The sequence below is a fragment of the Myotis myotis genome, unplaced genomic scaffold (genome assembly GCF_014108235.1).
Source record: "Myotis myotis isolate mMyoMyo1 unplaced genomic scaffold, mMyoMyo1.p scaffold_m19_p_3, whole genome shotgun sequence".
In the NCBI taxonomy this organism is placed as follows: domain Eukaryota; kingdom Metazoa; phylum Chordata; class Mammalia; order Chiroptera; family Vespertilionidae; genus Myotis; species Myotis myotis.
Genome location: NW_023416335.1, coordinates 169,196,519 through 169,218,230, shown reverse-complemented (window position 1 = coordinate 169,218,230; position 21,712 = coordinate 169,196,519). Strand labels below are relative to the sequence as shown.

Here is a 21,712-nt window from a genome sequence, read left to right as displayed (position 1 = left end):
GCCCATAACCAGCAGCCCTGTAGGCCTTCCCATAGGATGGTAGAGGACAGTACCTGGTCATGTATAAGATAACAAGGGATAGAGGCCAGAAGTGCTTGCCATGTAATCCAATACAGTAAATGAAATAAAAGAATTCACAAGTTCTAGTTCTTTGCTTAGTCTGTTGATCTGTGCAGCCTGTCTGACCTAACATAGATCACAAAAGAGCCAGAGTTAGCATTTCAGGGATAAAAATTACACTAAAATATTTTTAAAGACATAGGTGCTAATTATTTAATTGAAGATGGACTTTTAGATGCACTAAGTGGAATGGAGAGAAGGCATATTACTGAGGTGACAGAAGGTACTTACACGTGCCCCAACTCGTGGGCTATGGTAAAGGCGGCGCTGAGGCCATTTTCTTCACTAATAGAACAGCTCCGTAAAGGATCACACAGGGTGCCTAATTCTGCCAAGCCTGAAAAATTTCACATTCATATTTCATCAAAACGGGAAATACCAAATCATAAAGTAAGAATTCAATTTTAAAGCATTTACCAATGGCATTACTACCTAGAAATGAATGCAGAGTGACTGTTAACAGTGCATGAACATTTTATAAGGTAAAGAAGGAAAAAAATGATTTATCTGAGTTTTTCTTTTACAGAAATTCTTGGATTCCTTTACTAAAGAAAATAATCTAAAAATATGGGCGAGCAAACACTTTTTCTAAAACAGGAAAAGAGAAAAAATTATTTCTTGTAGGAAGGATAAGCTTTTAGACCCACATTAGTGTAGACTGTAAGAAAGGCAATGAATGAAATTGGCAATAGGAGAACTGGCAAAGAAAATAGCATGGGACACAATAATTTATGAATTATTTATAATTTCCTTAAATTTTCAAGCAGCATAGAATTATTCAATTACAATGATAACTAAATGAGTGAATACAGGGTAGGGCAAAAATTGGTTCACAGCTGTTCATATGAAAAATACAATAATTAATAAATAGCAATACAAGAATAAACTGTGTTTAATGTATTCACAACTGTAAACCTACTTTTGCCCCACCTGGTATATGTTACAAGCTTAGAATGGCACCTAGCATTTAATATCTATATATCTCTATTTTTCTATATATCTCTATCTATATCTATATATCTACATCTATATCTACATATAAAAGCCTAAGTGACCATTATGACCGAATGACCAGAACAACTGGTCTACCAGTCGTTATGACATGCACTAACCACCAGGGGGCAGACGCTCAATGCAGGAGCTGCTGTGACACACACTGGCCATTTACTGCGAAATGGCATCGTGGACCTAGTGCCCACAAAGTAACACTCGGCTTCCCCGAAGTGGGACACAGGCCATGTCACCACCACTCTGGAGTGACACCCCATTAAATTGCAGCCGATGCTGCTGAGACCCCATGGCACAAAATGCAGCCCACAACCCAGCCCAGCCTGGAAATTGTCGCTGTGGGTGCTGGGTAATGGCATCACGTAGCAACGCCCAGTTTCCTCTCCCTAGTGACTAGCCTCCTTGGAGTTTCTTCAGCCCAAGAACACGACTTGCTTTATAGCCAGGTGGAAACATTGTACACTTTAACCAAATGTCTGTGAAGTGTTTTCCCATGCCTCATCTCCTTTGATCCTCACAGAAGTCCTGGAGTAGGTAGATAGGAGACTTGGTGGAATCATATTTTCTTTTCATTAGCCAGAAAAGGGAGATTTAGAAAGCTTAGAAACTTGACCCAAATGAAAAGAAGAAATGGTAAACTTTGAAAATGACTTCAGGTTTTGTCACTGCACAGAATATAGTCAAACCCTGCTGCAGTTAAATATTTTACCCTTTGTTCTCCCTGTGTGATCTACAATAATAATCTGCTTTGTGTTGATATTACTGCTGTGTTGCTGACAATTACCTGAAAGAGAAGTTGGGGTGCTTCACTGGGCTGGAAAAAGTTTAGCTACATCAGAAAGCAGATCTAATTAAGCAAGTTTAATATATATATATATATATATATATATATATATATATAAATAAATAAATAAAAGGCCAAGTTGACTTGCTCATGCACAATACAGATAAAGCTCCCTGGTGCTAATCACATGCGTGTGTTTCGATCTGTCATATCGATTGTGAATTTGGTTGACACTTCTATTATAAAGGGAGAATAGTCATATTAAAATATTTCTTCTAATTAATTTCCTTTCAATGTGCACGAATTCGTGCACAGGGCCATTAGTATGTTAAATAAAACATGATTATTGCAAGAATTATTGCAAGAACTTAATTTTATAACTATTTCAGCAATGGAAAATGTATCATATATCAGCACCTATTCATGCTTATATAAAGAACTAGAGGCCCGATGCACGAAATTCATGCAAGAGTAGGCCTTCCTTCCCCCCGGCTGTTGGCACTGGCTTCCTACTGGCTGCCATTAGGCAACCAGAACCCAGGCTTCCCTCCAGCCACCAGCAGGCATCCAGGGCATGGGCTTCCCTCACAGCCCCAGCTTCATCTGGAAGGACGTCCAGTTTAATTAGCATATTACACTTTTATTATTATAGACCAGAGGCCCGGTGCACAAAAATTTGTGACTCGGGGGGGGAGGAGGGGGTCCCTCAGCCCGGCCTGTGCCCTCTCATAGTCTGGGACCCCTGGGAGATAACGACCTGCTGGCTTAGGCCTTCTCCCGGGTGGCAGAGGGCAGGCCCAATCCCTAGGTGCAGCCCCTGGTTGGGCTCAGAGCAGGGCCAATTGGGGAGTTGGGGCGCCGCCCTCTGTCATGCACAGAGCAGGACGGACTGGGAGGTGGCGATGCCACCCCCAGTCACGCTCAGGGTAGGGCCGATTGGGGGGTTGGGGCACCGCCCCCGTCACACTCAAGGCAGGGTCGATGGGGAGGTTGCGGCACCACCCCCTGTCACACACAGAGCAGGGCCAATCTGGGGGTTGGGGTGCTGCCCCCTGTCACGCACAGAGCAGGGCCCATCATGGGGTTGAGGAGATCTTCCCTGTCACTCAGAGAGTAGGGCCGATAGGGTAGTTGAGGCACCGCCCCCTGTCATGCACAGAGCAGGGCGGACTGGGAGGTGGCGATGCCACCCCCAGTCACGCTCAGGGTAGGGCCGATTGGGGGGTTGGGGCACCGCCCCCTGTCACACTCAAGGCAGGGTTGATGGGGAGGTTGCGGCACCACCCCCTGTCACATACAGAGCAGGGCCAATCTGGGGGTTGGGGTGCTGACCCCTGTCATGCACAGAGCAGGGCCCATCATGGGGTTGAGGAGCTCCCCCCTGTCACTCAGAGAGTAGGGCCAATAGGGGAGTTGGGGCACCGCCCCCTGTCACACACAGAGCAGGGTGGATCAGGGGGTTGGGGCGCCGCCCTCTATCACCCACAGAGCAGGGCCGATCAGGGGGTTGGGATGCCACCACTCTCATACTCAGGGCAGGGCTGATGGGGAGGTTATGGCTCTACCCCATCACACACAGAGCAGGGCCCGTGGGAGGGGTGGGGGTTGTGGCACCGCCCTCTATCACCCACAGAGCAGGGCGGATCAGGGGGTTGGGGTGCAGCCACTCTCACACTCAGGGCAGGGCCGATGGGGAGGTTATGGCTCTACCCTGTCACACACAGAGCAGGGCCCGTGGGGGGGGGGGGAGGGGTTGGGGCGCCACACCCTGTCACACACAGAGCCGCAGGGTGATCAGAGGTTGGGGAGCTCCCCTGTATCAGGCACAGAGCAGGGCTGATCAGGAGGTTGTGGCCCCATCCCCTGTCACACACAGAGCCGCAGGGCGGTCAGGGGTTTGGGCGCTGCCCCCTGTCACGCTGATCCCAGTGCTGGGAGGCCTCGCGGCTCCGCTGATCCCGGTGCTGGGAGGCATATTACCCTTTTACTATATAGAATAGAGGCCTGGTGCATGGGTGAGGCTGGCTGGTTTGCCCTGAAGGGTGTCCTGGATCAGGGTGGGGGTCCCAACTGGGGTGCCTGGCCAGCCTGGGTGAGGGGCTGAGGGCTGTTTTCAGGCTGGCGGGTGATGGAAGCTCCCAACCGCTCCTTTTTTTCTTTTTTCTTTTGTATTCTGGGCCAGCTTTAGCTCTGAGGCTCCAGCTCTTAGGCCTCCGCTGCTGAAAGTAGGTATCTGTTTTGTTTCGGTTCGAAACAATGTATAACTCCAGCTCTGACTCCAGCTCTGAGATCCCAGCTTGCTGAAAGCTGGTTTCTGGGGTTTTGTTTACCTTCTATATTTGTTACAATGTTTTTTAAACTGCAGGCTCAGAGGCCTGCAGCGGCAGGCGGGGAACGCTGGAGTCCTCCGTCACTGAAGCAAGCAAGTCTCATGTTAGATTCAAGCTGCCTGGCTGCCGGCAGCCATCTTGGCTGACAGTTAATTTGCATATCTCCCTGATTAGCCAATGGGAAGGGTAGTGGTCGTACGCCAATTACCATGTTTCTCTTTTATTAGATTAGATAACGTGCAACGAATGTGTTGCTGAAAGATGAAGGTAGTGTGAACTGGCTGACACAGTAATTCCAGTTGATAGAGTCCTTTAAAAATAAACTAGCATAAGAAATTCAAAATAAGAGTTCATGACAACAATCCATATTCTATCAATCAAGCTCTATTTCATTTATTTTTAATTTAACATAATACCTTGGTTTTTGCTATTACTATCCTTCAATATTTGCTTGTAAATTTAGCTTCTCTCCTACAATGATTCCTTTCATTTTTAACCAATTTCTTACTGTAACGTTTTTGCATTTAGAAATGTCAATATAGACTAGATTTGTATTATCTATTGTGTTTAGCTCTCTACTCCTATGTATTCTTTTATTCATAAACATTCAAAACAGACATTTCCCCAGCATTTAAGGTAAGTATCCCAACAATTAGAATGGCTTTGTTGGGATTTAAAAGAAATAGAGGTTAAACTGAAGAATCTAAAAATGCTGGAAAAAATCAGACTGAGTTCATTCGCCAATACTTTTTTTAACAATAAGGAAAGAGCCCTAGCCAGTTTGGCTCAGTGGACAGAGCATCTGTCTCTCCCTCCCTTCTACTCTCTCTAAAAATCAATGGAAAAATATGCTCAGGTAAAGATTAACAACAACAAAACAATAAGAAAAGGTCTGCTCTCTTTCTGACCCTTTTCTGGCCAAAAAAAAACTTACTAGGGCAAAGCCCCCACCACCACCAAAGAACTTTTTCTTAGAATCAAGACCAAAAGCAAGCAAGGAAAAATAAATAAATAAAATGTAGCTAAACTGTCCAAAGTATGAGGGAAATTCATATTGTATGTGAAATTCTTTAGTCAGTTTTAGTCAATACTATATTTCTCCTTTGTCAGAATAAGTTATAACTGAACAAATTTTTCCATGAATTTCCGCTGTCCTCCTGGTCTTCATTAATATTTTCAATCTGTCAAATGGCTCAAGTTCCAATATATTTATTTTCAGGGACATGGAGATATTTGGAACACGATATTGTCTCTGTTACCACTCAAACTTTGTTTCATGCTTAAGGATATATTCTGATATGGCCATTTTAGTCACATAATAGACTTGTGAAAATATGCATTGCATGTGAATAGAAACCACATTCAAGTATGCCCATAAGCAGTCAAGACCAACAAAAATCGAACTGAATGCATAGCATTATGATACCAAGCTACTTGTTGATGGTTTTTGCCTAGATCCACTCAAGCTGGTATTGGGTTTACTAAAAGTGGCCAAAGATAGAATAAAGTAGCGTGAGCCCAAATGTGATACAGGCTCCCTTGTTTGTTAGTGCAATAAGCTGCACAGAGTCATCTAATCCAACCATCTTGAACAATAACTACCATTTTCAACACACTTTGCAAAACATGCTCAGAGACTGGGGCAACAGTACTTGCAAAAGAAGATATAGCAATTATTACCAACATTCTGTATTTATCTTAAGAACTATCCTCAGTTTGTCGTTTTTTCATATATTTTAGATGAGAACATAAAATACTATATATTGTGTTAATACAAGATGGGCAACCCTGGGAAAATCATTTATTCTCATCTATAAAATTGGAATAGTTGTTCTTACTTCATAGATCTGTTGTAGAAATTAAGAGTTAAATCATGTAAAACTTAGTATTGTATATAAAATCCATTTGGATATATCAGTTATCATTATTATCATTACCCTTCCCTCAACAGAATAGTAAGAACACTCTATTTTCAGTTTAAGTTTCTAAATGTCACTATGATTTATGTGCATTGGGGAGACTGGAAACTACCAAAAAAATGAATGGAGACTAGGAGACTACCCACTTCTACATATATAGTCCAGAATGTCTAGCATTAAATCATTTAAAGAACAGTAAGATGTGGCAGACATTTTCATATTTAACTTTTAGTATAAAGATGTGAAAATAGGACATAGATAATATAAGAAATATATTTATGGATTCTTGTTAGATTGACTGATAAAAAACTATACCTAACATAGCCAGAGAATATTTTCAGAGAGAAGAGAACAGGGTCCTGTTGTAATAATTACAGTAGCGGGTATCTATTTTCACATTTATAGAAGATTACAGTTTCTTAAGAGTCCTCCTAACACAAAGAAACTAGATTAGTAATAAAAACTACGTTTTAATGAATACTGACTTGACATGTTTTACAAGAATGATCATGTCCCAATCTCCAAAATCTAACATATATTGTTCCGCTGCCCCTCTCTCATACAATATGCATGCATACACACACACACATTTATACCTGAGCTAAATCTTAAGGGGTAAGCAATGGATAGAAAGGATAGAAGATACTCTGAGGGCAAATACTGATAAAAGTAATATGACCCAGAGACTAAGAGCTTGGTAGAAGAAGCCTCAAGGTACAGTAGCTGATCCTGAGTTTTCCACATTAAGTCAAGGACCCTGGTTAGTAACATCCTTTGGGTAATAGCAAAACACCAGAAAATACTCTCTGAAAGGAAGTACATTCTCTTTAAGCAGTTCACCTCTAATCCCATGGATTAATACTAAGTAAATATGTGCTCACAATCAAAGATTGCCAAACATACAAACAAGTCAACACAAGAGAAAGCAGAAACCACATATTTGGCCTTCAACTGTTTAAGATATGGGAACTGTCAGAGATGAGTATACTATTACTCCAAATAAAATGTTTAAGTAAACATGAAAGGCAATTACAAATATGAACAAATATAAAAAGAATGTAAACAAAATGAACACAGATTTTGAGTAAGAGCTAACTAAGATCTATTAAATTGAAAAACATATATTAAAATGGAAAATTCAGAGGACGGTTGAAATATCAAATTAGAAGCAGACGAGAGAGAAATACTAAAATGCATGTTAGAGCTGCTTGAATGAAACATGAGGAGAAAAAGAAATGAAAGCATGGGAAACAGTAAGAGAAGACCTAATACAAATGTAATTAGGGTCCCATGAGAGAGCAGATCGAATATAAGGACACATTTTGAAGGAAAAGAAGGTTGGGAATTTTTCAGAGCTGAAGATATTAATCAATGGATATAGGAATCACAACATATCCCAAGCAGAATAAATAAAAATAAAATTATATTAAGAAACAATTTTAATGAAACTGTATCATATCTAAAACAAAGAGAAGATCTTAAAAGCAGCCAGAATAAAAAACAAATCACCAAAAATCTACAACTAAACAGACTACAGATTTCTCAACAGCAAAAGTCAAAAGTTAATACAATTACATACTCAAAAAACTGACATAGAATAACTGTTGACCTAGAATTGGTACTAGAAATACATATGGGTAAATTAAGGAAACTTCCAGAATAAATAAAATAGAGAATTTTTCACTAATATATCTTCACTAAAGGAACTTTTAAAGTCTGTAATTCAGAGGGGGAGGGGATGAAATTATGAAAAAATTGTAAAGGTGGGCACAAATTTTAACAAATATTAAACACAAAACATTATCCTTTAATACACAAAGTTTACAAAGTGATATAAAATAGACATTATCATGTAAGGTAGAAGAAAGTTGAACAAAGTTTAAGTAATCTAAGATATCTGTTTAGGAGAGAGCTTTAGACAATGTTAAATATGTTAGTAAAAAGCCAGAGTAACCTCAAAAATAATAAAATAGTATATACAATTTCAACCTGCAAAGAGAACAGTAGAATAAAAAAACTGATTTAAAAATGTAATTACCCAAAGGAGGCCAAAAAAGTGAAGGCAGGGAAGGGAAACACAGTACAAAATGGAATAAACAGAAAGAAAATCAAAATGGTATATATATATATGTCAATATATAACAATAATTACAATTAGTGTAAATGGACTAACTTTGCCAGTTAAACAGATTATAGACGTTATTTTTAAAATCCAATTATATGTTGTTTTCAAGCAAAACACCTAAAATATAAGGGCACTGGGAAATTGGAGGAATAGATATATCCAGCAAATACTATATAAAAAGTTGGGGTAGCTACATTATTGCCAGACATATTTTTAACTATACTGATTTTTTTATTTAAAAAGTATTATTAAGTGTAGAGTCACTATACAATTGTAAAAGGCTCAATTCAAACTTACATGTACCAAAAACATTCACCTGAAAATGGATGAAATGAAAAATTGTAATACTATATGAAGAGAGTAGATATATACTCATGTTTCAAGTTATATACTCATGTTTCAAGCTAGTTACCAACAAGCAAAAAATTAGTAAGTATACAATTAAGCAACTTTGATTTAACAGACATAGAGAACCCTGTTTACCACAGTTAGGGAATATACATTCTTTTAAAAAATACATAGAGCATTTTTTAATTGACTACATAATAGACCACAAAGGTAATATCAAAAGATTTCAAAGAATAGGTTTTATATAGATCATGTTGTCCAACTACAATGGCATTAAATACGAATCTAATATGAAGAAAATTTTAAATGCTTTTCTAAATAAGTCAAAGAAATCATGATAGAATTTACACATACTTAGAATTTTTTAAAATTTGAATGACATGAAAAATATCTATCAAAACGTGTGGGACACAACAACATGATACAGTAAAGTAAATCAATAGTTTTAAATAATAAAATTAGAAAAGAAAATAGCCTGGATGCTAACCAGCTAAGCAGACAATTTACATTACAAATAGAACAGTAGGAGTAAAATTGGGGAAAAAAAATAGAACAGAAATTAATGAAGTAAAAACATAGAGCCTTGGCCAGTATTTCTCAGTGGTTAGAGCATCAAAAGAGTTTGATTCCCAGTCAAGGACACATACCTAGATTGAAGGTTTGTTCCCAGGGCATGTACGGGAGGCAACCAATCAATGAGTCTCTCTCACATTCATGTTTATCTACTCTCCCTTCCCCTCCCCCATCCCCTCCACCTTCTTTTCTCTCTTCTACTCTATCTAAAAATAAAATAATGAAAAAATATCAAAATATCCTCAGGTGAGGATTAATAACAACAACAAAACAGATAAAAAGCCAACTATTGTGTGTGTTTTTTTACAAAGACAAGCACGACAGACAATATTCATTAGTAATCATTGAACTGAAAATTATTACTGCAATAAAATATATTATATTCAGATTGGCAAAAATAAGCAATCTGAACATAGCTTGTGTTGATAAGGACATAATCAAAAGGAAAGTTCATATACTATTTATAAAGGTCTAAATTAGTAAAACTACTTTAGAAAATAATTTGGTAACTCTTATAACAATTGAACATTAGCACATTTACTGACATAGCAATTCTAATCATAAGACTATACCCAAGCTCTTATTATAGTAAAGTCTGTAATAGAACACAGTTGGAATCAGGCCAATCCACTAATAGGTATAGGACAAAATATTATACAGCAGTGAAAAGGCATGAACTACTACTACAAAGCTCAAAAAGAAGCAAAACCAAATAATTTCTTTTAGGAACACATTTACATATAAGTTAATAAAACTTTTTCAAAAGATGGAAGGAAATGGTACATACAAATTCACTTATTGGTTACCTCCTGGGAAATGCAAGGGGCCGGAATAGGACTTAGCACAGGCCATACAGCAGTGTTGATGAAATACTAGTTCTTAAATCTGGTGGTGGGTTCATGGCTATTTATTTTATTATTTTGCTTTAAATTTGCATATAGGTTACTAAGTATTATTTTGCATGAATAAAGTATTATAGATTAACCAAAGAAATTGTATGTGTATATGCATAATCCATGGACACAAACAATAGTACTGTGAAGCCTGGGGGTGGGGGGTGGGGGGTAAAGCATAGAAAGAAGTCAATGCAGGAAGGAGAAAGGGGACATCTAATAGTTTCAACAATAAAGATAAATTTAAAAAATATATTATAAATGAAAACACTTACAATATGTCAAGCTCTGCACAGCAATTGATATTTAGTAATTGGCATATATTAGTTCTTATTAGTCTTTAAAATTTATAGAAGCAGAATCAAGTAATAGTGACAACTATAATCATTAGTCAAGATAATTGATCAAAATGATTAAAATGTAAAATAACCTAAACATCACCTTAAATAACTCAGTAAACAATTATATAGGCTATACTTAATTTACAAAATAACTTACCTAATGTGTCACATTTCTCTCTAGCTCCACAAATGTCTTCCCTTAAAAAAAAGATTTTGAAGCATTTTCAGAAAATATTTTTGCAACAAGCCAAAACAAAGATAAACAAGCTTGTAACTATTACCACAAACCAACTTCTAAAATCCAGTTCTTAATAAGCTCTCAATAAGTTTAAACTTAAGAGCTGTGCATAGCAGTAAGCAATGGGTGCTATATAAAAGTGATGGCTGTAAATAGTTGAAGCTTAACCAAGTTCTAGGAAAAACTTTTTAAGTGTATTTTTCACCTCTCTGCCTTTACTTATACAGTATATGTAATACTAGAGACCCGATACATGAAGATTCATGCAAGAATGGGCCTTCCTTCCCTTGGCTGCAGGCACTACCTTCGCTCTAGCCGGAGCCACCTTTCCACCTTCCCAGGCTGCCCAGAGGCCTGGAGTTGGCTGGGGCGGTGCAGATGCCTGCGTCATTGCCATTTTCAAGGATGCAAGCATCCCACCCCACCCCCGGCCGCTTGGTGCCTGCATATGCAAATTAACCGACCATCTTTGTTGGGTTAATTTATATACTCACTCCTGATTGGCTGGTGGGCGTCACATAGGTACAGTCAATTTTCATCTTTCTCTCTTATTAGTGTAGACTAGAGGCCTGGTGCACAAAAATTTGTGCACTCGGGGAGGGGGGTACCTCAGCCTGGCCTGTGCCCTCTCGCAGTCTGGGACCCCTCGGGGGATGACCACCTGCTGGCTTGGGCCTGCTCCCCGGGGGATTGGGCCTAAGATGGCAATAAGACATCCCTCTGGCAGCCCAGCAGCCCTCGGGGGATGTCCACATGCCAGCAGGGAGCAGACCTAAGCTGCAGTAGGACATCCTTAGCGCTGCTGAGGAGGCAGGAGAGGCTCCCACCACCACCACTGTACTGGCAGTCATCAGCCTGGCTTGTGGCTGAGCAGAGCTCCTCCATGTGGGAGCTCACTGACCACCAGGGGGCAGCTCCTGCATTGAGCGTCTGCCCCCTGGTGGTCAGTGTGTGTCATAGTGACCTGTCATTCCCAGTCTTTCTGCTGTTAAGGTCAGTTTGCATATTACCCTTTTACTATATAGGATACAGGCCTGGTGCACGGTGGGGGCCAACTGGTTTGCCTTGAGGGGGTCCCGGATCAGGGTGGGGGTCCCGCTTGGGTGCCTGGCCAGCCTGGATGAGGGGATGATGGTTGTTTTCAGCCTGGCCACACCCCCTTTAGGGTGGGGGTCCCCACTGGGGTGCCTGGCCAGTCTGGGTGAGGGGCTGAGGGCCGTTTTCAGGCTGGCGGGCGACTGAAGCTCCCAGCCTCTCCCTTATTTTTTTTATTCTGGGATTTATTTACCTTCTATAATTGAAACATTGTTGCCGTTACTGGCGCTCCCAGCTCTGAGGCCGCGGCCGGCTGAAAGCAGGTATCTGAGGTTTGTTTAGCTTCTATAATTTAAACTTTGTTGCTTCCGGAGCTCAGAGCTGGGCCACGGCAGGCGGGGAACCTTGGCTTCCTCCATCACTGGAGCAAGCAAGCCTCCTCCTCGCTTCAGCTGCATGGCTGCCGGCCACCATCTTTATTGGCAGTTAATTTGCATATTGCCCTGATTAGCCAATGGGAAGCGTAGCGGAGTTATGGTTAATTACCCTTTTTGTCTTTTATTAGATAGGATAATTCACTCTCTCCTTGATGTCTCAATATCATTATGAGCCTCAGCACTTATTCTCTACTACAAAATAATGATCTTCTCAGATGTGACCTTAGTCCCTAGCCATTTAACTGAAAAGTTCCCTTATCTCTTTCCTGATGGTCTTCTCTTATAGCCCTTTCTCTATGCCATGTTTAAGACGTTATCTACAGTCTTTGTTGCTTGGCCTCTGAACTTTAATCCAGGGCAGTACGATGGACTGATAATAGCCTACTGTGTATAAAATTAAGTTAATTCTGCTTTAGTTTTGCAAAGATATAAAGCACATGGACTATATGTCTCCAATTACTAGTACCTCTTAAGGTTCTAAAAGGTGAGGTTTCTACAAATCTGATCCTCAAATGAGAGATTTCTTTCCTTTGAACAACCAACCAACAAAAAAACACCCAACAGACCTGGGATGTAAATATTCTGGTGCCATCAGAGTTGCTGAAACAAAGGTGTGAATTAACAATGGGTAGTGGTGCTTGAAAATGGATCATCACTTTATAATAGCAGAATCTTTTTTCCACAGAAGTAAGTAAGTTTGAGAAACACCCCAGCAAAAGCAGCCTAGTAATTAAGACATGCACTGAGCATCAAAACAAGGAACCAATTTTTTTTAAGTAAAAGGATCACTTTGATTGGACAAGCAAATAAATTCAAAAGCTCTCCTTTCCAAGTGACTTGAAAGATCAAATGGGAAATGAACTAAACCTGTTCTCAGTGCCCTAAATTAATTTCTACATTTTCCTAATTCTCTTCTGCCACTAATAGAATAAGGTGATTATTTTGTTTAGGTCATACCATTGCTTAATAACCTAACATTGCTAATTTCCTAAGGAATAACCTCGTGTACTAGTCTGAAAGAAGAGAAGAATGCTTTCGTTCAGTAACACCTTTTGTAATACAAGTTCTCACAGGATACTGCTGTATATCATTGATAAAGAATTAAGATAACAAGAAGTGCCAGTGAGCATGCAGGAGAAAAAGGATAAGCAATTGCAGTTAGAAGTGTTATATTTCTGAAACTGTACCTTGTGATAAGAACAGCAGTATCGTGGTGGGAAGGGTGAGCATCATCAAGAACATTCTGAGTTTGTTGCCACAAACAAAAGTTACGTAATGTTGTAGCTGCATTAAAACTGATGACTGGTCCTTCCTGTGCAAAAGAATATGCAAACTAGTATTATGCAAAATATTCATGGCCTCTTTTCCCTCAAAGCCTGTCAGCATCCATGCAATATATCAAAAAACATTTTAATAGGCAAATGAGGTAGCAGTATCTTTTCCTGGTATTCAAACATATGTTGACAATACTTAAAATAGAGTGATCAAAGCAGAATCTAATTGGACCTTCTCAATATAACATCCAGTATTTAGGATCAAAACATTACCTTCTAAAAACTACCATATTCTAAATCCTTCAAAAATCCTATCCTCTATAGTACAAGCCCAGCGACCTAATGGCAGAATGACCAGTTGACCAGTCACTATGATGTGCACTGACCACCAGAGGTCAGACGCTCAACACAGGAGCTGCCCCCTGGTGGTCAGTGTGCTCCCACAGTGGGAGCACCGCTTGGCTGACCAGGATGAGCAGTGCTCCCACAGCAAGCAGATCCACTCGGGCCACGCCCCCACCGGTGTACGAATCCCATGCACCCGGCCTCTAGTAGGATTATAAAAGTGAATACATGGTTGCTTTTAAGCTTAATTTTTTTGTTTATTAACTTTTCTTATTCCCTCTGCTATTATTACATTTTATTTGCATCACAACAGGAAAAGTTAATCTCACTTCAAATAAGTTTTTAAAACATAAATTGTTAAATTATCTCATCATTTCTAATGAGTTTTGTAATCTATATATATTTATGCTAGGAGCCTACTACAACTAAGATTACTAATTTTAGAATTGTTTCTTACCTGTTCATTATGAATTACAATTAATTTTACAATAACTATGTTTATAAGATTTCCAATACTTGAGTCCTTGTAGATTGCTGCAACCTGCAAGGAAAAAGATACATAGTATTAAATGTCTAAAATGAATATTTCTTTTCAAAAGTAAACTGAAACCAATCCAAGAGCATCAACTCTCCAACTTAGCTGCATATTGGGTGCTTTTCACAAATTCTGACACTCAGGCCACACCCCTTCACAACTAAGAATCTCTAGGGATGAGACTCAGTTATCAATATCTCATAGAATTCCTCAGCATTTATTTTTAATGATTCCAACATGAAGCCAACTTTGAGAACCAGTATCCTAATCCTTGCTACTGAGATTGGTCCCTAAATCAGCAGCATCCATATCACTTAGAGCGAATAAGAAATACAAAACCTCAGGCCTCACCCTGGACTAATGAATGGAAAATCTGAATTTTAACAAGATTTGAACATGCATCAGAGCTTGGAAAATACTGTTCTGGATGATTCAGGAAGAAATTCACTTCATTCTGTATCACAATACACAATCTATGTGCCATGATACTTCATAATAAATATGTAAGTTTCACCTATTCTTTTACCTGATTTCTTCTGCCATGGTTGAATATTTCCAATTCTGAGCGTATGATTTTTAATGATTAGCACTACTGGAATCCATGGAGCTTGATTCATCCAGAATCATACAAAGAACCGTAGGAGAGGTTATGGGTCACAATCTGGTTCTAATTATTCAAAATTGAAGAACACAGCCTATGATGCACTCTGCATGGGCTCAGTTTGTGATTCACAATCAAGGTGCTATCCAATTCACTAATTCATATCCTCTCCTTGGAGCCATCATAGAGGTTACCACTGCAGTAGGAGTGTCTTCCATGGCCTATGCCTCTGCTTTGTATTCCTTTAATGACATAACTCTATGGACCTGGACCTCCTGTGCAATAAAAATTGATTCTGACACTGTCTCCAGAAAACCACTGCCCAAACCAAGGTAGCAGTTGCTTCAGGAAGTATTACTTCCCTCCATTATTTAATAAATATTCAGCATCTACTCCCGGCTTTGTTGGCTAGAAGACATGGTCACTGATCTTGTGGAGAATACAATTTGCTAGAAGTACAGGTAGTGGAGCCCTCACTCCATCAGCATAATGAATAACCTAACTGCTTCTGTGGCTTCCAATGCCACACGGGACACTACCTGAACAAGAGTCACACCATCTCCAGAGATGCCAACAGTGTGAGCTCAGCATGGACTTATGCATTCCAGCACCTTTCCTACTGTTTTAGTGCTGCAGCCACAAACACAGGTTTGTCATCTCTCCCTGAAGTGAGACCTTTGGCTTTGGGGGGTGGCATTTTTTGGCAAGAGTGGTGGTTACCCCAGTGGGTTTGAGAGCATGTTAAGATGGGGCCAGTCAGATGGTTGGTGTTTTCAAGGAGGTCTGTTAGCCCTGCAGTATTGCTCCCTTTAAAATGGGAGCTGTGGAAATCTATAGCTGAATTGATAAATGTTCATTTTTACATGCAACTATTAAAAATATAGCAAAGTAAGCCAGTCAGAGAAAGACAAGTACCACATGGTCTCACTCATGTGGAATCTAATGAACAAAAACTGATGAACAAAATAGATCCAAAGACATAGAAGAATTGAACAGACTGTCAAACCTCAGAGTGAAGGTGGGGAGGGTAGGTGGGTGGGAAGAGATCAACCAAAGGACTTGTAGACATATATGCATAACCTGTGGACACAGACAATAGGGTGGTGAAGGCCCGGGGACAGAGCAGGCTAGTAGAGGTCAATGGGGAGAAAAGATGGACATATGTAATACTTTCAACAATAAAGATTTAATTTAAAAATAAATAAAAATATATCTAGTATAGATAGCAGAGTAGACCCATATTTGTGACTTCAGAGTTATGCTTTAATTCTGTAAGTTTAAAAGTATATGCTTTTATAAGTCACATTACTAGGTTAACAGTGCACCTCAAAGGTGTGCACAAAGGCTTCCTCCCTCTCCCACCCACACCTAAAAATAAAATGGTTGTGAAGACTTCTATGTCACAAGGAATCTTCCATTCACAGTACTCCAGAGAACAGAACTGAAGACTCTGAAGTATCGAAATGGCTTCTTTCTCTACTCATTGCCCAAATATGTTGACTACAAATGACAACCTGGATGTTAGAATATTAGCTATAAAATATATAACCACAAAAATTTTTCAGTTTCAGAAGGAAACACATGCTGCATCTTTATTGAAAGGTGACCAGCCTCCTGGGTGGAATGTGAAAACATATTCCCAGTGTTCTGACAGTATTGGTTGCCTCTGGCACCTATCCTGACCAGGATCGGGGATCGAGCAGGTGCGGGGTTTTAGCTGATAAATGACTCTAAATAACAGTAACAATGTTCTAATAAGTAGGGTTGATTCCTGAATATCACATGATGCTCCTTCAATTTACATCAAATCTATAATAAGGTGAATATTGTAAAGTCAATCCTTTGTAAGTACAATGGAGTATGGAGGCTTCTGACATAAATGTTTTCAAGGTTTGTTAAATAGTAAGTCATTGAATATCAAAATCAATCTGTTGAAGAAAGTAATTGCCTTAGTTTATACATACTTTGGTGATTTAATAATGCATATGTAAATGCCATTTTAATGTGATACTGTCACCTAAATTCTATAAGGAAAGGAACTTTGGAATAGCAAATAATTGAATATCTCTGCTCATTTAAACCACTTATTTCATTAGGTATACTATACACCACAATTGTGCTCTTCCCAGCTAATTTTAATGTTAATTCCAAAACCCTTAGAGATCACTAACTTATTTTTACAACATGAGTACACCATTCTAAAAAGTGAATAAAATCACACAGATTATTCCTATATCACTGCTCTCAGACATTTTGTCAAATTGTTGAAAGCAAAGAAAAACGTTAAGATAGCACTATTCTTGACTGTGTGCAGGATGGGTAAGGATAGATAATCTCTTTAAATTATAATCCATTAGCGCAATGCTGAAAGTATTTGGCAATTTCCTCCTTATACATGGAGCTCAACACATAACTACTCTTTTTCATCACTTTGAATTTTAAATGGCTCTCAATCATATTCCAAGTTTAAATCACATTTTCTTGTGTGTTTTTTCCCCTAAATTACTATGACCAAGAACATTACTAATATCCTGATTATGTTTGAATAAATTCAGTCAGTTAATGTCTTCTTATAAATTAGGACAAAATATGTAAAACTTGAATTGGCCCCTGCCTCAACTGCAGGCATCTGGGGGCACTTAGGTGGAGACAACATCTCTCTGAACTCTCTAGAGCAGTGGTTCCCAACCTTCCCAATGCCGTGACCCTTTAATACAGTTCCTCATGTTGTGGTGACCCCCAACCATAAAATTATTTTCGTTGCTACTTCATAACTTTAATTTTGCTACTGTTATGAATTGTAATGTAAATATCTGATATGCAGGATGTATTTAGGCAACCCCTGTGAAAGGGTCACTCGACCCCCAAAGGGGTCATGACCCACAGGTTGAGAACCACTGCTCTAGAACAATTTTGGAAATGGACTTCACAAGTGGAGACATAACAAGTTGGACTACATTTTGCAATCTCTCCATAGTTCACCAGCTGTCCCCGTTTGCCCAGGACTGAGGGGCTCCCAGGGACATAAAACTTTTAACACTACAACTAAGAAAGTCCCAGGAAAAACAAGTGTCACTTTTTCTACAAGTTTCCTTTCATCTTTGTTTACATCTACAAATATTTATGTGATCCTAGTTTTTCACTAATAAAAGAGCCATGTATGTGCAAAGCCCTAAAGCCTGCTGACTTTCTTGTATCCTTACTGAACATTATTTCAATGAAAGAGAAGAAACAACAACACTAAACCCAGGTAATTTAGAAGTCACCTGAAATTTGACCTCTGAGGAGGAAAAAAAAGCATATAAAAAACTCAAACTATCTCAAAAGAAAGATTTACCCTCCTAAACTTTTTCTGCTACCCCTTCCATATTTGGAATGCTGCCCTCTTCCTCAATCCTGCTGCAGTATCTATGCCCCTGTGAATGAATACAAACCAGCTGACCTTGTCTACAAACATCTTGTCTCCAATTGTTATTGGCTTCCCTCCTAATGGGACTAAAACTCTAGGAAATGACCTGTGCATGCATTGGTCTGTTGCTTCAAGCAATCCCAGAATCAGATATATTTTCCATGAAGTCAAAAGGTCTGCTTTTGCCCTTGGTAAACTCTGGCTTTAAAACTCCCATGGATGCCCTGGCCAGTATGGCTCAGTTGGTTGTAGCGTCATCCTGCAAGTGGGTTCAATTCCCAATCAGGACACATACCTAGGTGGCAGGCTTGATCCAGAGTTTGGGTATATGTGGGAGGCAACCAATTAATGTTTCCCTCTCACATTGATGTTTCTCTCTCTCTCCCTCTTCCTATCTCTTTAGAATCAATAAAAGCATGTTTTTCGGTGAGGATTAAGAAAATAATGAAAAGTAAAAACTCCCATGGATAACTTCAGCCATGGACAACTTCAATTACCTGAAGGGATGCCACAATATCGTCTAAACAGTAATTATATTAATTGATTTTTAATGTAAAATACAGATAATAAGCCCTGGCCGGTATGGCTAAGCTGGTTGAGGGTTGCCCCATGCACCAAAGGTCTTCAGTCAGGGCACATGCCCGGGTTGCCCCTTGATCCCCAGTGGGGGGCGTGCAGGAGGCAGCCGATTGATCTTTCTCTCTCTCTCCTGCCTCTCTTTCTAAATCAATAAAACATATATTTTTAAGAATACAGATAATATAACTTTTAGAATATGGCATTATCACCAAAACTGCATATAGCTATTCCAAAATTACTCTTGTGTTTGTATACTTCTAGTTAGCATTTCCAAAGCACTGATATTGGAGTTATATGTCATTTAACATGCTTCAAAACCAGCTGTTTTTACAAAATCTAGTATTTTCCTTCAGTATCACTACCTCCTCCCTAATTTTCTTAATGATTATCATTTCCTTTAAATATTTAAAATGGCAAAGTTTATCCCAGTGTTCCATAAAATTGATGCAATTTTCTACATATCAATTGACATCTTCCATGTCACTTTTCTCATTAGAACCCTTCATAATGAACATGCCACACCCACATTTAGATAATTATACACCTAGATAATTACATATCTAGATAATTACTTCAGATTCAGAAGTAAAAGTAAGTGTCATCAGGATAAAATTTTATGTACAGTTCTGTTGTCATTTTAAAAATTAAATTCAATTAAGCAAAAAAAGTAGATGTCTGTATTATATAAATTTCAGAAAATCATTTTGAATCATCTATTTTGTCTATTATAATGTCACACTAGTGGCCCAGTGCATGGGTTCATGCACATTGAAAGGAAATTAATTAGAAGAAAGATTCATGTGGTAATTACATTACTGCAAAAATTATGTCAAAATAGTATATATAATATCTATATACTGGTATATAAAAGCCTAAGCAACCAGCTGACCGACCAGTAGCTATGATTCACAATGACCACCAGGGGGAAGACACTCAACGCACAGGCATGGAAACATGGAACAGACTGATGACTCTCAGGGAGGTGGGAAGGCGGGAGGATGGGAAGAGATTAACCAAGAGATTATATGCATCTTATATGCATACTAGAGGCCCGGTGCACGGATTCAGCCTGGCCTGTGGAAATTGGGCCAAAACTGTTTCTTCGACATCTCCTGAGGGGTCCTGGATTGCGAGAGAGCACAAAACAGGCCGAGGGACCCCACCAGTGCACAAATCCGTGTACCAGGCCTCAAGTAGTATAAACTTAAAACACGCATGCAATTGGCAACAGCAAAGCTTTATATGTACCACACATGGGAGAGTCAACATTTATTTTTAAACTACTAACCCAGTGCATAAATTCGTGCACATTAAAAGGAAATCATGAGAAATATTTTAATATCGCTATTCACCCTTTCTCTATAATAGAAGTGTCAACCAAATTCACAATCGACAATGACAGATCGAAACACACACATGTGCAATTGGTGCCAGAGAGAGCCTTATATGTATTGCGCATGCGCAAGTCAACTAAGCCTTTTATATATACACTAGAGGCCCGGTGCACAAAAATTTGTGCACTCGGGGGAGGGGGGGGAGGGTCCCTCAGCCCGGCCTGGGCCCTCTCGAAGTCTGGGACCCATCAGGAGATAACGACCTGCTGACTTAGGCCTGCTCCCAGGTGGCAGAGGGCAGGCCCAATCCCTAGGTGCAGCCCCTGGTCGGGATCAGAGCAGGGCTGATTGGGGAGTTGGGGTGCCACCCTGTGTCATGCACAGAGCAGGGCGGATTGGGAGGTTGTGATGCCACCCTCAGTCACGCTCAGGGTAAGGCCGAATGGGGAGTTGGGGCACCGCCCCCTGTCACACTCAAGGCAGGGTCGATGGGGAGGTTGCAGCGCCACCCCGTCACGCACAGAGCAGGGTCCATCAGGGGGTTGGGGCTCCATACCCTGTCACGCACAGAGCAGGGCCCATCAGGAGGGCTGGGGCTTCGTACCCTGTCACACACAGAGCAGGGACCATCGGGGGGCTGGGGCTCGGTACCCTGTCACGCACAGAGCAGGGCCCATCAGGGAGTTGGGGATCTCCCCCCTGTCACGCACAGAGCAGGGCAGATCAGGGGGTTAGGGCACCGCCCTCTATCACCCACATAGCAGGGCCGATCAGAGGGCTGGGGTGCCACCACTGTCACACTCAGGGCAGGGCTGATGGGGAGGTTATGGCTCTACCCCATCACACACAGAGCAAGACCCGTGGAGCGGGGGTTGGTGCGCCACACCCTGTCACACAGAGCAGGGCCGATCAGGGGGTTGGGGCACCGCACCCTGTCACAAACAGAGCAGGGTGGATAGGGAGGTTTTGGCCCCGCCCCCGTCACACACAGAGCCGCAGAGCGATCAGGGGGTTTGGGCACTGCCCCCTGTCACACTGATCCTGGTGCCGGGAGGCCTCTCAGCTCTGCTGATCCTGGTGCTGGGAGGCCTCGTGGCTCCGCTGATCCCGGTGCTGGGAGGCATATTACCCTTTTACTATTTAGGATTGAGGCCTGGTGCACGGGTGGGGGCCGGCTGGTTTGCCCTGAAGGGTGTCCTTGATCAGGGTGGGAGTCCCCACTGGGGTGTCTGGCCAGTCTGGGTGAGGGGCTGAGGGCTGTTTTCAGGCTGGCGGGTGACTGAAGCTCCCAACTGCTCCTTTTTTTCTTTTCTTTTTTATTCTGGGCCAGCTTTAGCTCTTGCTCCAGCTCTGAGGCCACGGCTGCTGAAAGCAGGTATCTGGTTTGTTTGGGCTCTATAATCGAAACACTGTATCAACTCCAGCTCTGAGATCCCAGAGGGCTGAAAGCAGGTTTCTGGGGTTTTGTTTAGCTTCTCTATTTG

The 21,712-nt window shown here is 40.6% G+C and overlaps 1 protein-coding gene across 1 annotated transcript in view; it reads right to left on the bottom strand.

The window, feature by feature from the left end:
• The window catches only part of ADAMTS20 (ADAM metallopeptidase with thrombospondin type 1 motif 20), a 169,909-nt gene that overhangs the window by 96,851 nt on the left and 51,346 nt on the right, over positions 1–21,712 (bottom strand). Inside the window, exons 5-8 of the mRNA XM_036301604.1 lie at positions 14,228–14,311; positions 13,339–13,463; positions 10,599–10,639; positions 352–457 (exon numbers count right to left, since the gene is read on the bottom strand). Of these exons, the coding sequence (XP_036157497.1) occupies positions 352–457; positions 10,599–10,639; positions 13,339–13,463; positions 14,228–14,311 (356 nt within the window). The remainder of the gene's footprint in view (positions 1–351; positions 458–10,598; positions 10,640–13,338; positions 13,464–14,227; positions 14,312–21,712) is intronic.